Genomic DNA, 16431 nt, shown 5'->3' on the forward strand with positions numbered 1-16431 from the left:
TTTGAAGCATAAAGGAAATATTGTTATTTCTCTTATGTTAGCGTTAAAAAATTACGTATTTCCTAAAAAATACTTTCATGAAATATGGACACCAGGTCATAATATGATAATGAAACGCTGGAGGGGTTAAGGGTCGTACTTGACTTTCTTTAACCAGTGATTCCTGACATTATTTGCAGTAAAAACTGTGTACTAAATTATGAATTCAAGTGCCTTTTTTTAGGTCTTTTTTTCAAAATCAAGCGAAATGATCACGTGTTTCGATATATTTGAAATTTTCAAAAGTTTACCAGGAAACCGATAAATTTAAATTATCATTACTCATTTTTATCCGTTTGTAAAGTAAATGTTCTGACATCGTAATTTTTGTACCTTTTCGACTTTATGTCCGGGATAAATCTTCCATACAGGAAAAACTAAACCCTTCCACACACTTTTCAACAAATGATAATCTTATCAATCCACATTATGCAAGTGCATTATATATGAATAAACCATACAACTCACCAGAGATCAAATGGGAAAATAATTCATCGAATCTTGATATTTTCATCAGAGGGTTCGGCTCGGTATAACTCCTAACTGGACATATAAATCCTCTTCATACCTCAATATAAATATTTAATAAATCTTTCGTAATCCTACATGTATTTAAAATGAATGATTTTTTTTTATTTTCATAATAAATTTTTTGACAGATCTAATACGCCTAAATTTTGAATGAGAGTGCTGGGTATAATGCCAGTTGCTGAAATAACAAATGGTAATATTTTTATCCTCTGAGAATGCCAAATTCTTTTAATGTCATTTCATAAATCTGTGTATTTTCTTATTTTTTCAGAAACAGATTTTTGAATATTACATGAAATTGGAATAGCGACATCAATGATATAAGTTTTTTTTTTAATTTTGTCATGTAAAACTATATCGGGTCTATTATGACTAATCGTTCTGTCTGTTAGTAAAATTAATTAAATAATTATAATGTAATTATTTAACGTACTAATTTCAGTTGTCTGTGCGTAAGTGCATGTGTGATTTGTAATATTATGGTTCGCATACTCCTCTTAATAATTTATATATTTTACGTCTAAGTGTTAACACAACATTGGCAATGATTAACTGATTTAGTAATAACACTATGTATAGTTAGTAGCAAAATTGCACCATTGTAAGAATAATTTATATAGCACGGTTCTCATTTTAAAATACCCACCTCAAGAACTCTTCAAAGAAATTGATGCCGGGTAAATACAGAATTCCTGAAATACTTTCAGGAAGTTTCCGTATGGTTTTCGTTCTTGTCTTGTATGAACAATCTGATACGTCATCCTTTAAAACAACATTGGAAATATTTAATTGATTAACCAATTACACTTTCATAAATAATTAAACAACTTATCAATAACCCAGAAATTAATTCCGTCCCTACAGCCTTCGATAAATAAACGAATACCCAACATTCTCCTAGAAGAGTAAAGTAACATCTCCAGTGTATAATAAACTGCTCCGATTTCACAAGAAGATAAGTATTTAAGCTCGCGATACGAAGCGGTTAGCATCAAAGATATTCGACATCTTCCCCAGTGAAGATCTCTTGAATTCACCAAGTGATCTTATTATTTATTTCCATCAGGTGAGAATTTGATTTTTACTCGTATTTATGAAATCTAAGTGTTACACGCGTTTAAAGTTAGTTAACATCAGCTAGGACAAAACAAGTGAAACAAAAATCAGTGCTTTACGGATATCGAGAAACAAATGGGTCATTAACGGAATTTCAGATTAACAGGACTTTTAAATAGTTATTATTGCGACAGTATTTTACTTAAATCATAATTCTGTATTTTCCAATAATATCAAAAGATCATGAAAAAATTTGCACTTATTCAGCATTCGCGTTTTACTAATACTCTCTAAGGATGGATTGTTTCAGAGAGTTTGAACAATTCATCAAATTTCAAAGTTTTGTTTTTAAGTTCTGTGAATGTTCTATCCAAGTTCTCTCATTATTTCAGTGTTGTGTAACATCTGGTCAATAATGGTATATTAACCGAAATAGAATAGAACCTTCACAGAACTTTAAAATCAACTTCGAAATTTGATGAAGTGTTCAAATTATCTGAAACAACCCATCTTTAGTGTAACATTTGTTTATTAAGTTTAAATTGTGCTAAGACAAAGCAAGTGAAGAACACCATTAGTGATTTTATATGAATTGCGAAACAAACAACCTTCTGTTATTAGAAATTAAAAAACATTTTTAAATGTGTTGTTATTATTGCGTCAGTATTTACACAACTCAAATCAAATCTCCGTACATTTCAGAAATTTATTGTGATTTGAAAAATTGATGAAACAATCGACACGCAAAAAACGAAGTTTTTTTTACTAAATACATACAAAAAATTGTTTAACTGGGGATTGAATCTTCCTCCCCGGGGACTAGAGTCAACATCGCTAACAACGCAAAATCCCAAATGGATAATATTGACATTTATTTGTTTATTTATAAAATTTCTTAATTCAGTTTTTTTTCTTTTTTTTTTTACATACATGAGTAATTATCAGTGTGATTGTAAGAAATCTCTCATTTTAAAATTTTACACAAACTGCTGTAAATTTGTATAATGTCATCCAATTGCAGAGAAATGCATTTGTGTGCGTGAATTCCACAAAAATTGTTAGAATGCATTGTCATCGATAACGGGCCTATTTTCCGAATTTCAGCTCGATCGGATATCGGGAAGTGGGTTAATTTCAAATTCCAATATTTTCATTAATTTAATCATCCATTATTAATTCATTATTCATAAAAATATTCATTCATTCATTCAACAAAGCGATATCTAAAATGAAATAAATGTATTTTTAAAATAAACACTGTTGTCATGAAGATTTTTTTAAAGAATAATCTGAACTAATTCAAAACTTTATTTTTTTCAAATTCAATCTAATATTAGACGCACTGATTGAAAATAAACATTTTTTTCTTCTTTTAAAACTTTATTAGTTAATTTTTTATTTATTTTTATTTATAGAATACATGATAATACAATAATACATTTTCTTACATGTGATACATTAAATCACCACACTAGGCGACTGCCTGTCTCGTGGCGACCAATGGTATATAGTTAGTATGTGAGGTCTAGTGTTAACATATGAATTAAATATTTATACATGTTTAAAGTATGAAAGATTATATTAGAATGAATTATAATGGAAATAGAAAATATAAAAAATGTTAAAGTAGAAAGCAGAAGACAACAAAAAAAAATAAAAATAAAAAGAATAAAGAAGAAATAAAAATAATTTACCTTTTTCTTTACTCCTTTTTACACAATTTATTATAATTATTTCTGTTATTTTGTCGAATTCTTTTTTGTTTAATTAATGAATGCTTTGTTATTGATATTATTATTTTCCTTACCTAAGCGGAAAATATTTTTTATTATTATTACAGTCTATCTAACAATTGATAGAATTTAATTCACATTTTTCTATTAAACAGACACTTTGTAACAAAAAAATCCCAATGAGCATATTTACAAACAAGTTGATAAAATTTAACTTAAGGTGAAGCTTAATGCTAAATCACTATTTTGATTAATTATAACGAAATGGTGTACATTATGACTACCAAAAAATATGCTTTAGATAAATTGAAGGTTTTCCTATCGTTTCGTTTGAGTAGAATACAAATAAAAAAATAAATTACCCAATTAAATATATAAATGTAAACTACTAAAAAAAATATTTCTTTAATAGAAATGTATGAACGCGTAAAGGAAACTTTAAAAAAATACAGTATTATAGCTAAGATTATCTGTGACAGTTTCACTTGAATAACTTTTATTGTTTTCTTATAAAATTATTTACAAAATAAATAAAAACCTGTTTTGTGCTTGAAATCGAACGTTTCTAGACTCCGTTTGTCAAGCGATTTTAATGCCTATTACAATATAAGGTATACCAAGAATATCCAGATTTTTGGCTTGGAGTTGAACCCCGCAAAGTAAGATTGACGTTTCTAGACTCCGTTTGTCAAGCGATTTTAATGCCTATTACAATATAAGGTATACCAAGAATATCCAGATTTTTGGCTTGGAGTTGAACCCCGCAAAGTAAGATTGCTTAATGATTGGTAATCTTCGGTAGGAGAGAGTTCACCAGGAGAAGAAGTAAAAAGGAATCTATTTCTATAAGGTTGTGGTTAGATTGTGATTTTTGAAGATATCATCTTGTATCACCAAAAATATTTCTAAATATTAAATTTTATTTTATTTTAGCACTCCGGTAGAGTAACAAGTCCTCAAAAATGAAGGTAAGAATATCATGAACATAAAAAAAACAAAAGTATTTCGTTATTTTCAATTCATTCAACAAATTAAAACAAAAATAAAAAATGTAATAATGGTAACATTTTTATTTTTTCTAGATTTCTTGTGCCCTTGTTGTGGTACTGGCTGCAGTATGCTTTGCAGAGCCTCCTGTAGACAGATACCTTCCTCCCGGTCAGGGCTCTAGTGCTCCATCTAGCCAGTACGGTGCTCCGTCTTCCCAATACGGCGCTCCATCTAGCCAATACAGTGCTCCATCTACCCAGTACGGTGCTCCATCTAGCCAATACAGTGCTCCATCTACCCAGTACGGTGCTCCATCTAGCCAATACAGTGCTCCATCTACCCAGTACGGTGCGCCATCTAGCCAGTACAGTGCTCCATCTACCCAGTACGGTGCTCCATCTAGCCAGAACAGTGCTCCATCTACCCAGTACGGTGCTCCGTCTAAGCAGTACAATGCTCCATCTACCCAGTACGGTGCTCCGTCTAGTCAGTTCTCTGCTCCTTCTAGCAAATATGGTGCTCCAAGAGGACAATCCAGAAAATCCAGGTACGACTCATTGAATTAAACGTGCAAAAATATAAATGGGCAAGATTGTTGTCCATTCATTTAACATCCAGTAGAATCAATATGATTTATTATTTCCTTGGTAGATTTTTAAATCCTATTCAAAAACAGTTGTTTCATTCCTTAGCAGAAAACACATTCAATGTGTATTCAAGAAATAAAGTTGGACACAAAACCGATCCCTGTGGGATTCCAGAATTTATTGAATGAGAGAGGAACAGGCGCGCCCTTGGGGTGATTTTTTCACAAAAAGTGCTCTGTAGAAATGATTCAATAATAATAATTATTAAGAGAAGAAACCGTCGGAATCCGTTTGAATCAACCTTTCCATAATGCGGATGTGGAAAGTCTGTCAAAGATAATTTAACATATTTGTTCCAATTCCAGGTCATGCGTTCATGAAATTAACTGCTTATTTGTTGTTGTCATTAGGCCATCTTCCAACTACGGAGCGCCCGCACCTTCTTCTAACTACGGAGCTCCCTCCAACCAGTACCTTCCCGCTAACCAGGGGTACTCCGGAGATAACGGATATGGAGATGAAGAGAATGTAAGTCTAACAAACATATCTGTTTCCTATATTTGGGTTTTGTTCTATTCTAGAAGTTGTCTGAGTAAGTTTGTTCATTATCTTATCGTTATCTGTTATTTCAGGAGCCCGCCAACTACAACTTCGAATACATTGTAAAGGACGAACCATCTGGAAACGACTTCGGCCACAAGGAGTCCAGGCAAGGAGAGATGACTGAGGGAGAGTACTTCGTCCTTCTTCCCGACGGCAGGAAACAGGTACAAATTCCACCAATTCTTCAATTTATTACATTTACTTTATTAAAATTGATTTCCATCAGTGGTTTTGTCATCTTCGGGGATGTTGTGTGAGGCTGATAGAAAGTTGATCGATTTGTCGACATTTATCAACGCCTTCTTAATGATAGGTCACCTAGAAGGCACTGTAGCATAGGTGATAAGCATTTTGCTTATTAAGGCGTAACGAAAAATTTTAACTTACCAATTTTAATTTCCAGATTGTGACCTACGAGGCTGACGAGGACGGATATAGGCCCAAGATCAGGTACGAGGAGAGCCAATCAGGATACGGCAGGGGTCCAGCTAACGGAGGATACTAAGGAGGAAACAACGGAGGATATTAAACCACACAAACCTTCTAGAATCTCACATGAAACTTTAATTCAACACGTCATTCATTTTGTGATTTTAATATTATCCACATCTTTGTATTTCAAGCTTCCAACGTTTTTGGCTGGCTTCAAAAAATTCACTTTGATGTAGTACCTATATTAATTATTTTGTTTTCGTTTCTTGTTTATTTCATTGACGTGTTGATGAAAAGTTGATACTAGTGCAATATAACTTAATAATGTGTTCGTATGTGCCAGTCACAATTCAAAAGAGCATTGTTGTCTTTTGATTTGTGAATTAATTAGTTTATAAAATATTTATTGTGAATAAAAATGGTTAGATACCAATTGAAAATATACCTTTGTTTTAAGTAGTATTTTTTTATGATCCATCAATCTAAAATAAGTCATTCATTAAATACGAGATGAGTTAATCGTTTCCACATTTCATAATACCTTTGTACAGCCGCATTCACCAGGTTAAACACTGCATACATAGATAATAGAAACAAGGAAGATAGGCCATGAATAATTATTACTATTGAACTGCGCGCATGAGGCTTCCCACCAACATAGTTTACCCATACTATTGAAGCTTGCATCCACGCGCAGCGGCGCACCATCCTTGTTTCTAGCTACACACAAAACTCATATCCACTTGGATAGTTCGTCCAGTTTTGCATATAAACATGATTTTTGCTTCATTTTATTTTTCATTGAATACCACTACTTATTTTAGATATGTTGTTACATAAATATGCATTCATAAGGGACACTTAATAACTTGAAATATTATTTATTTATTCATTTATTTATTCTTTCATTTTTGGGAAATCGACAATTTACATTTTATCAGTTTGTACATAATTGTTATTTAGTAAAATAAAACCATTCTCCATGTGACTTTAACTGAGACAGCATAATTTAAATTTGTGAGAAAGGAATATGAATTAAAAAATTTATACAAAACAAAAGACTATATAAAACGAAAAATTTTTAAAACAATACATTTATAGCCATGGAGAGAGGTTGTAGGTATAAATCAAATCATAATAGAGATATAAACAATAGAGACATAAACATTATTCACAAACCATCAGAGAAATATACTTTTATGGACCTCTTGTATTTGGTAAGCACGCAACTGAAAATATCTACCTTCGATAATAAGCTATTGTAATTATAGCATAGTCTGTTCAGGCAAGAATTCTGCTTAGAGTTCGTTTTGCTTTGATCAACGCTGAACAGGACACAAGAGCTTGTTGATTATATTAATGATAAAGATGAATAAAGATTTATAGTATCCAAAGTTATATCCTTCAGTACTTTTGTTCAGTTGGCATTGTTTTCTGTGTATTTCAAATGCGCGATATACAACTTATTTTTTAATTTACAGTTTTAAAAAAAAAAACTGTTTTAGAAACTTAATAAAATTATCTTTCCGGTGTATTCATTAAAATAAACATTACAAATTTAATATCACGCGTGACAAATGTTGTCAAAAACGTTTACCAGATTTTTTCTTAATTTTTTACTCCAGTCATAGAAAAATTGAGAGAACTCGATATTTCAAAAAAAAATTGTAATAAAACAGTACCTTCACTTTTACCTCTTTCATATAATAAAAATATTTTTTAAAGCTAAATCGAATGTTAAATAGTCAAAAAGGAATTATTCATTTTGGCTATTTTTAAGATATTATTTTTTTACTATGTGAACGAGATAAAAGTGAAGCTACAGTTTTATTAAGAATTCTCCAGCAATATGAACGTGTTTTAGAAATATCGAGTTCTCTCAATTTTTCTTTGACTGGAGTAAAAAATGTGGTTAGCGTTGTTGATAACATTTTTTACATTTGAAATTAAAATATTTTTATTATTTGGATAGTAATTTTAATTTTTTATGTTTTTAACAACGCTAACCATATTTTTTACTCCAGTCATAGAAAAATTGTCTCAAAAAAAATCTCTCGTCACGCAGCAGGTGGGCAAACAAATCCGCCACCAAGCCCTAAACAAACCTCACACCATGAACCTGGGCATCCCTGCTAATCACTAAACGTAGTGAATCAGTCGGGGTGACCTATGGCAGGGGTGTTGGTTATCCAATCAATGGTTCCCGGGGTGGCGGTACCCACATTGTAAGCTGAAGCAAAAAGTAATGAATTTAACAAAATCTAAATAAAACATATAAGTAACTATATTTTTTTTATTGGGACTACTTTTCGTTAATACCTCTTTGTGTATATGTAATATATCATTGAAGAAAATGCTGTCAAGACGTTTTCACTTTTGCAGCACAAACGTCAAAAGGTATTATTCAACGCATTCTGCACTTTGGTGTACACGTTTACACGGAACTATAGGTAGATTACACTGCATCCCAATAGCATAAGCTAAAAGTCGCTTACAATAATGATTATCGCCTACCGGGATACTGCAGCGCTACGGAAATATTCCTCTAGGCACGAGTACACTCTTTCAGAACTCTTCTCCGCCATCACATGGGAAGCTTATGGCGCAGACTACGCCAATCAAATAACACTATCATCACTGCCATGGTTGCCTGGATAGAGTCCACCCTGATAGCCCTCTGGAGACGGGAGATGTTCAAATATCCTCCATAAACGGCTGCTTGCACGCATTTCTCACTTCTATTTTGCATTGCCTATTTTAAAATATGGAATTTATTGCATTGCACTACCCCTGCATACATTCTGGAATAAACGCTTTTTTCCGATTTTATGTCCGGGTTAAATCTTCCCCATAGGAAAAACTAAACCCTTCCACACACTTTTCCACAAATGATCATCTAGTCAATCAAAATTATGCAAGTGCATTATATAATCAAAATAAATACAAAACAATACAAGAACGACACGTCAACTCACTAGAGATCAAATGGGAAAATGCAAGCTGATCTGGATGCACTATCTGAATGGTCGTTGATAAACAAATTAGATTTCAATACAAAAAAATGTGTCACTATGTCTTACACTCGCTCTTTAAACACTATACTTTACGATTATAAGATAAAGGGCGAAACACTATCACGTGTAAATTCCGTAAAGGATCTCGGTGTCGTCTTTGATCCCGAACTGAAATTCTCTGGCCATATATCGCAGCTCACTCAGTCTTGCTACAAACTTCTTGGGTTCGTCATTAGGACATGCAAGCAGTTCAATAACCAAGATGCTATGTTAGCATTGTTCGATGGCATACTGAGAAGCAAGCTGGAGTATGCGAGCGATGTTTGGGCACCGTACCACCAGAAGTACATTGAAATGATAGAGCAAATCCAGTAGAAATTCCTCAGGTATGTCTATATGCGGACGCATGGAACCTATCCCAGATTCATGCACCATATCGACTTACTTGAGGAAACCAATTCTGTGAGTCTGGAAACTAGGCGGAAAGCAAGCCTAGCCACTATATCTTTCAAAATTTGGAACAATTTTATTGATAGCCCATTCCTCTTGGGATGCTATGATTTATATGTACCAGACCACTACAGCCGAAGTCGATACCATGACTTATTTAGAGTACCAAAAGGCAAAACAGACGTCCTGGCAAAGCATAGCATGACGAGGGGAATGGTGCTGTTGAACGAACTAGCAAAGAATTTGGATGTAAATAACTGTTCTTTAAACGACCTAAAACAATTATTGAAGAGTCACTTACCCAAATGCTGATATGATGTAAAATTATACTGTTTGTAAAATTGTACTGTAACTGGAACGAATGTTCTGTTGTACAATTAAAAAAAAAAAAATTAAAAAAAAAAAAAAATAATAATAATAATTCACCGACTCCAGATATTTTTATATCAGAGGGTTCGGCTCGGTAGAACTCCTAACAGGGCCTATAAACCCTACTGATCCCTCAACATAAATATTTAAAAATTCTTTCGTAATTCTACATATATTTAAAATACGATTTTTATTATTTAATACTAGCCAATCTAAACTAAACATGAAACAGAACAAGAAAATAAAAATATAACGGTTTCAATTGGGAATCGAACCCAGGACAGCCAGAACAAGACAGCAAGAACATCTCACCATAGCAACGTCTTTAACCAATTGATCATAGCGACCTAATTATCAGTTATAGACAATATTGTTAACTATGAATTTGACCGTTAAGATCGATACAAAAGACGTATGATAATTAGATCTCTATGGTCGAGAAGTTGTTGTCCGAGTTGAGACCGTTATCTTTTTGTTTCTTATTCTATTTCATGTTTCGTTTAGAATTATAATCATCTTCTTCAATTAAAAAGTGTAGAAAAATAAACCGTAATTTTTATTTAATCTTGACTAGGTCATAATGTATGCACACATTTGTATTGCATCTCCTCCATATTATAATCACTAAAAGACGTTAGTTTTGCATGATTTTGAAAATAAAAAGTAGAAAATGAAAGTAATTTTAAAAATCTTTCTTTAATTTTTCTTTAACCTTTCCCTTACTGTGTCAAAAAAATCCACGCGTTCCGGTGCTGTGTAGTCAATACACATCTCAAAATAAGCGATTTAATATCGGAAAAATACGAATATTCTAATAAGTTTATTATATTTTATACCAAAAGTGATTAATTGCTGAAAACATGAAAAAACCATCGGCAGATGCTAAAAAAACGTGCGAAGGATCCACATCTAACGACGGTCCGCGACCGACTGGCTGGCGGCTAGCACACACACAGCTATGCGGTCGTAGGTATCGATGGTCTAAATCAAAATACAACTGCGGACGTGTGGGTTTCTCATGTTCCCGCATAGCGAACTAAAGCGGGACATCAATAGCGTGTCATTTCCTCGCACACTCTTCGTGTAGCAGTGTCACACGGTTGATTGTATTCGTGTATTTGTTTCCGATTTTTAATAAAAAATCTCTGATTTTTAATTGAATTTGACAACAACGTTTGAAAAATTTTTTTATTCAGTGCATAAATGTATGACGGAGGAATACTTAATATCTGTACCCAGAATTTATTATATTTATAGAGTTATTAAAGTTATTAAAAGCAATGTGTAGTAAATACACACCACATATAAGGAAAGGTTAATAATAACGTTGAAATATAATTTTAAAAATAACATTTTTCGACACAAAATATGTACATTCATTCAAAATTTTAAAAGTTATTTTTATTTAAATTCCGCACAAAAGTCCCAACAGTTCGAAGTCAGTGGGACTATGTCATACCTATTTTATAAGGTATAAGTTATCATGTTATTTTGTTTGGTTTTATGCCCAGCTGGGTTTTTACATGAATTACAAGTAAAGAATATATTTAGTAATGTACCGAAAATTATATACAAAGTTTTTGAAGCATGAAAAAACTTTTAACTGATAAACTAAATATGAAACATTATTAGTAAAACAAATAACACTAACATAAAAAGAAATTAAAAGCAAACTACATAAAAGACAAATCGCTAAAACTATATTACTCTTGTTACGTTAGTACTGGTATAGATTACGCTTAGTTCTATAAATGGAGTCAAAAAATATATCAATAGTGCCTACCCTCAAACTTGTTGCCCAAATCATGAATCCTATTGATTAGTGAGTGTGTCTGATAGTTGGTTGTGTATGTGCAGAAGAATGTTACATTTTGTCTAGTATTCCTAGTGAATGTATTAGAATAATGGGATTGGTGAATGGAGGAGATATGGAATAGAAAGGCTGGGAAGTACCTGGCTATTACATCTGATCAAAAACACAATTTCAAACATTACTTTTTAACCCAGTTTTAATTTTTAAAAAACACCTCAAGAACCCTTAGTAAAGCATTTTACGAAAAATTCGACTTGTCTGAAATGTTATCAGGAGGTTTCTGTGTGGTTTTCATACTCCTATTAAAAATCAATGTGTTACATCACCCTTTAAAACAACGAGTGCAATAATAATTAATGGGTTTAGCAATTATGTTATCATAAACAATTTAATAACTTATCAATAACCCAGGCATTAATTCCCTCCCTGCAACCTTCGATGATTAAAAGAATACTCAACATTCTCCTTGTAGAGTAGAGTAGCATCTCCAATGTATGAAAAACTGCTCCGATTTCACAAGGAGAGAAGTATTTAAGCTCGCGATACGAAGCAGATAGCATCAGAGATATACGACATCTTCTACAGTGAAGATCTCTTTAATTTACCAAGTAAATATATAATTTATTTATATCAGGTGAGCAATCGCAATTTTCTAATATTTTTAAAATGAAAGTGTTATTTTGTCTATAAACTTTGTTTAGTTTTGCTATAACAAAACAAGTGAAAAAATCAAAGTGATTTTACAAGTATCGTGAAATAAATATGTCTACAGTAATTTAAATTACTAAGGACGGGAAGTTTCACAGAATTTGAACAATTCATCAAATTTCAAAGTTAATACATAAATTCTATTGATATCTAACCTATTGCAAAACAACCGGCCGACGATAAAATAATAACGGAACTTAAATATAATAACTTTCACAGAACTTGAATTTAATCTATGAAGTTTGATTTGACTTTGACATGTTCAAAGTCTTAATTGCGTTAATATTTTACTTAAAGCAATCAAATTTCAGTACCTATATTTCAATCCGACATGATTTCAATTTTTTACTGCCAAACGTATTATTGTGATTTATTTTTGTGATATTATGCCTTGTTACGCTACCTCCTTCTTTAGCCAGCGTTTCGGACAGCTTTACCAATGTCCATCATCAGGGCAGAGTGTAATTTCACGATGATGGACACTGTAATGCTGTCCATAACGTTGACTAAAGAAAGAGGTAACGCAATACGGCATAATAACTCAAAAAATAAATCACGATTATATTTAAACGTTTTAATAAAAAAAATGGATATTGATGCGAAAAAGCCGTTTTCATGCAGTTTATCTTGATCAATTAATGTAACAATAATCTGAAGTTATGACACGTGAAATTTTTTTTATTATTAGCATTTATAAATTCTCTCTTATATGAGACATTAACGAATTAATTACATATTGAATGCAAACACGTTTTATTTATTTTCAGCTTTGTTAGTGATTTCGCCATTATTTTCTATACCTATATTTCCCCTTTTTATAATACATTACTATCCTTCATGTACAAGCAGCTATTTTTAATCTTTATATTAATCCACCCAACAATGTACAGAATTTAAACAAATTTTGCAATCACGTTTACTTGATGATTGATAACATAAGATAGGAGAGGGCACCAAGAAAAAATTTCTTTATAAATACATATAAATATTTCTCTAAATTCTTCAGTAGTTAAAAAGTGATGATTGAGTTACCATATTATCTGACAAAAAATATTTCGAATTTCAAATGAGAATTCGAGATTTTAACGAAGCATTAGCATCATTTTCGTACAGATTCCTTTGCTTATTACCAGTTACCAGAATTACATGAATAAAATTTAATTTACATAACCAAAAAAAATTGCAAGATGAAGTTTGTTATGATGAAAGGCAATCTTCGATAGGAGAGCACGAAAAAAAGATGCGAAAATCATCTTAAAGAATTTTATTTCTATTCACTCTTGGTTACGTCTAAGAGATCAGATCGGTTACGTCTAAGAGATCAGGTTACGTCTAAGAGATTCATTCATTTTGTGTCTACCTTTACGAAGAAACCATTGAAACATGTTGATTATTTTAATTAACTAATGTTATTTATTTTATTTATTTAACGCCCAGAGGGCTTTTACATGTAGGTGGTACAATTTTAATGACAGTTTTGAATCATGAGAAAGAAATAATAAAAATAAAATTACATTAAAAAAGAATATATGCAAGAAACAAAATTAAAAATAACAAGAACATAAATTAAAAAATACAGCGATTTGACTGGTTTACAAAAATATAACTTCCATTTAGGAAGAGTGTTGAAATAAGTCTTTTACGTAATCCACAAAGTTCGCAAAGTTAATATTAAATATATCGAAAAATGTATGTAAGGAATATATGTTTTGAAAAACATATTTAAATAAAATTATTTTTATTTAACAAAAAAAAATTTAACACTTTACTTTTATTTCAGCTGTCTGGTAAAATAATAACTCGTCAAAAATGAAGGTAAGAAAAACATAAATAAAACAAAAAATATATTTAATGTATATCGTTATGCTCAAAATCGTTTTCCAGCAAAAATCAAATATATAATGGTTTTTACTATTCTTTTTTATAGATTTCTTGTGCCATAGTTGTGGTACTGGCTGCAGTATGCTTTGCAGAGCCTCCTGTGGACAGATACCTTCCTCCCGGTCAGGGCTCTAGTGCTCCATCGAACCAGTACGGCGCTCCATCGAACGACTTCTCCGCTCCTTCTAGCCAGTACGGTGCCCCATCTAGCCAGTACAGTGTTCCATCTTCCCAGTACAGTGCTCCATCTTCCCAGTACGGTGCTCCATCTAGCCAGTACAGTGCTCCATCTTCCCAGTACGGTGCTCCATCTAGCCAGTACAGTGCTCCATCTTCCCAGTACGGTGCTCCATCTAGCCAGTACAGTGCTTCATCTAGCCAGTACAGTGCTCCATCTTCTCAGTACGGTGCTCCATCTAGCCAGTACGGTGCTCCATCTAGCCAGTACAGTGCTCCATCTTCCCAGTACAGTGCTTCATCTAGCCAGTACAGTGCTCCATCTTCCCAGTACGGTGCTCCATCTAACCAGTTTTCTGCTCCTTCTAGCAAATATGGTGCTCCAAGCGCCCAATCCAGAAAGTCCAGGTAAATTAAATTGAATTCTTCTTGCTAAGATGTTAATAAACTAATTATAATAACTCAATGATTGCAATAAGAAAATGTTTTTCAAACTTTTGTATTATTTTCATGGGCAAGATTTATCAACATTTAACATCCAGTATACTCAATACCTTTCATTCCTGTGCATTGATTGGATTGAAATATTTTTTACTTCTGAAGTACTGTGATCCTTCTTCGCAACATTAAAGTCAATCCACAATCAAGTAGATTTGCGAGAATTCATCCACAAAAATTAAAGCCGGACACAGGGCCGACCCCTGTGGGACGCCAGCATTGCTTTCTATGAAGAAGTGGTGAAACCGTTTATCTCAACCTATTACGGAAATTCATATACGCAAGGATCTTGAAAATTCGTCAAAGAAGTAAAAATATTTCTTCCACTTCCAAATCATTGGGTAAACTAATTAACTTTATATTTGGCTTTATTTTTAGGCCATCTTCCAACTACGGAGCCCCCGCACCTTCCTCTAACTACGGAGCTCCCTCCAACCAGTACCTCCCCGCTAACCAGGGGTACTCCGGAGGTAACGGATATGGAGATGAACAAAATGTAAGTCTAACAAACATATCTGTTTCCTATATCAGGGTTTTGTTTTATTCTAGAAGTTATCAGATTAATTTGTCCATTCTATCTGTTATTTCAGGAGCCCGCCAACTACAACTTCGAGTACATTGTAAAGGATGAACCATCTGGAAACGACTTCGGCCACAAGGAGTCCAGACAAGGGGAGATGACTGAGGGAGAGTATTTCGTCCTTCTTCCCGACGGCAGGAAACAGGTACAAATTTTACCATTTCTTCAATTTTTATTACGTTTACTTTATTAAAAATGATTTCTATCAGGGGTTTTGCCATCTTCGGGTATATTGTGTGGGTCTGAGAGAAAGTCCTGGAAATCGTATTGATATGTTATCTTCTTTCATCAACGCCTTCATACTGATAGGTCACCTACAAGGCAGTGTAGCATAGCTGATAATCATTTTACTTATCAAGGTGTAACAGAATTGTTAACTCTCTCTTTTAATTTACAGATTGTGACCTACGAGGCCGACGAGAACGGATATAGGCCCAAGATCAGATACGAGGAGAGCCAATCAGGATACGGCAGGGGTCCAGCTAATGGAGGATACTCAGGAGGAAACAACGGAGGATATTAAACCACTCAAACATTGTGAAATCTCACATGAAACTTACATTCAACACGTCATACATTTGTGATTTTATACTATCCACATCTTTGTATTTAAATTTGCCATCGTTTTTTGCTGGCTTCTAGAAATTTACTTTGATGTTAGATATTATTTCATTGACGTGTTGATGAAGAGTTGATAATAGTGCAATAAAACTAAATAATGTGTTCGAATGTGCCAGTCACAATTTAATAGATCTTTGTCTCTTAATTTGTGAATTAATTATTAAATATAATATTTATTGTGAATAAAGATGGTTTGACACCAATTGAAAATATGACTTAGTTTCCTTTAAAACCATTTTTTTAATAATGAATCTAATGATTCAGTCGTCTAAAAAAAGTAAGATAAGTAGCGATCGCCTTCTTTGCTGCTTTCTTTATTAAGGTTTAGACTTCATAAATAGCTAATAGT

The 16431-nt window shown here is 32.6% G+C and overlaps 2 protein-coding genes across 2 annotated transcripts; both read left to right on the forward strand.

Annotated features, from left to right (window-relative positions):
• The first annotated feature begins 4321 nt into the window (after positions 1-4321).
• LOC149409587 (uncharacterized) lies at positions 4322-6044 on the forward strand. Its single transcript, XM_089649453.1, has 5 exons — positions 4322-4327; positions 4442-4896; positions 5347-5464; positions 5569-5703; positions 5943-6044. Exons 1-5 carry the CDS (start codon positions 4322-4324, stop codon positions 6042-6044), a joined length of 816 nt encoding a protein of 271 aa, XP_089505579.1.
• Positions 6045-14134: 8090 nt separating this feature from the next.
• On the forward strand, positions 14135-15984 carry LOC149409588 (uncharacterized). The gene is made up of 5 exons (XM_089649454.1): positions 14135-14140; positions 14253-14791; positions 15260-15377; positions 15472-15606; positions 15859-15984. Exons 1-5 carry the CDS (start codon positions 14135-14137, stop codon positions 15982-15984), a joined length of 924 nt encoding a protein of 307 aa, XP_089505580.1.
• Positions 15985-16431: the final 447 nt, after the last annotated feature.

The sequence above is a fragment of the Hesperophylax consimilis genome, chromosome 30 (genome assembly GCF_061612785.1).
Source record: "Hesperophylax consimilis isolate HC1 chromosome 30, BYU_Hcon_1.0, whole genome shotgun sequence".
Classification (NCBI taxonomy): Eukaryota; Metazoa; Arthropoda; class Insecta; order Trichoptera; family Limnephilidae; genus Hesperophylax; species Hesperophylax consimilis.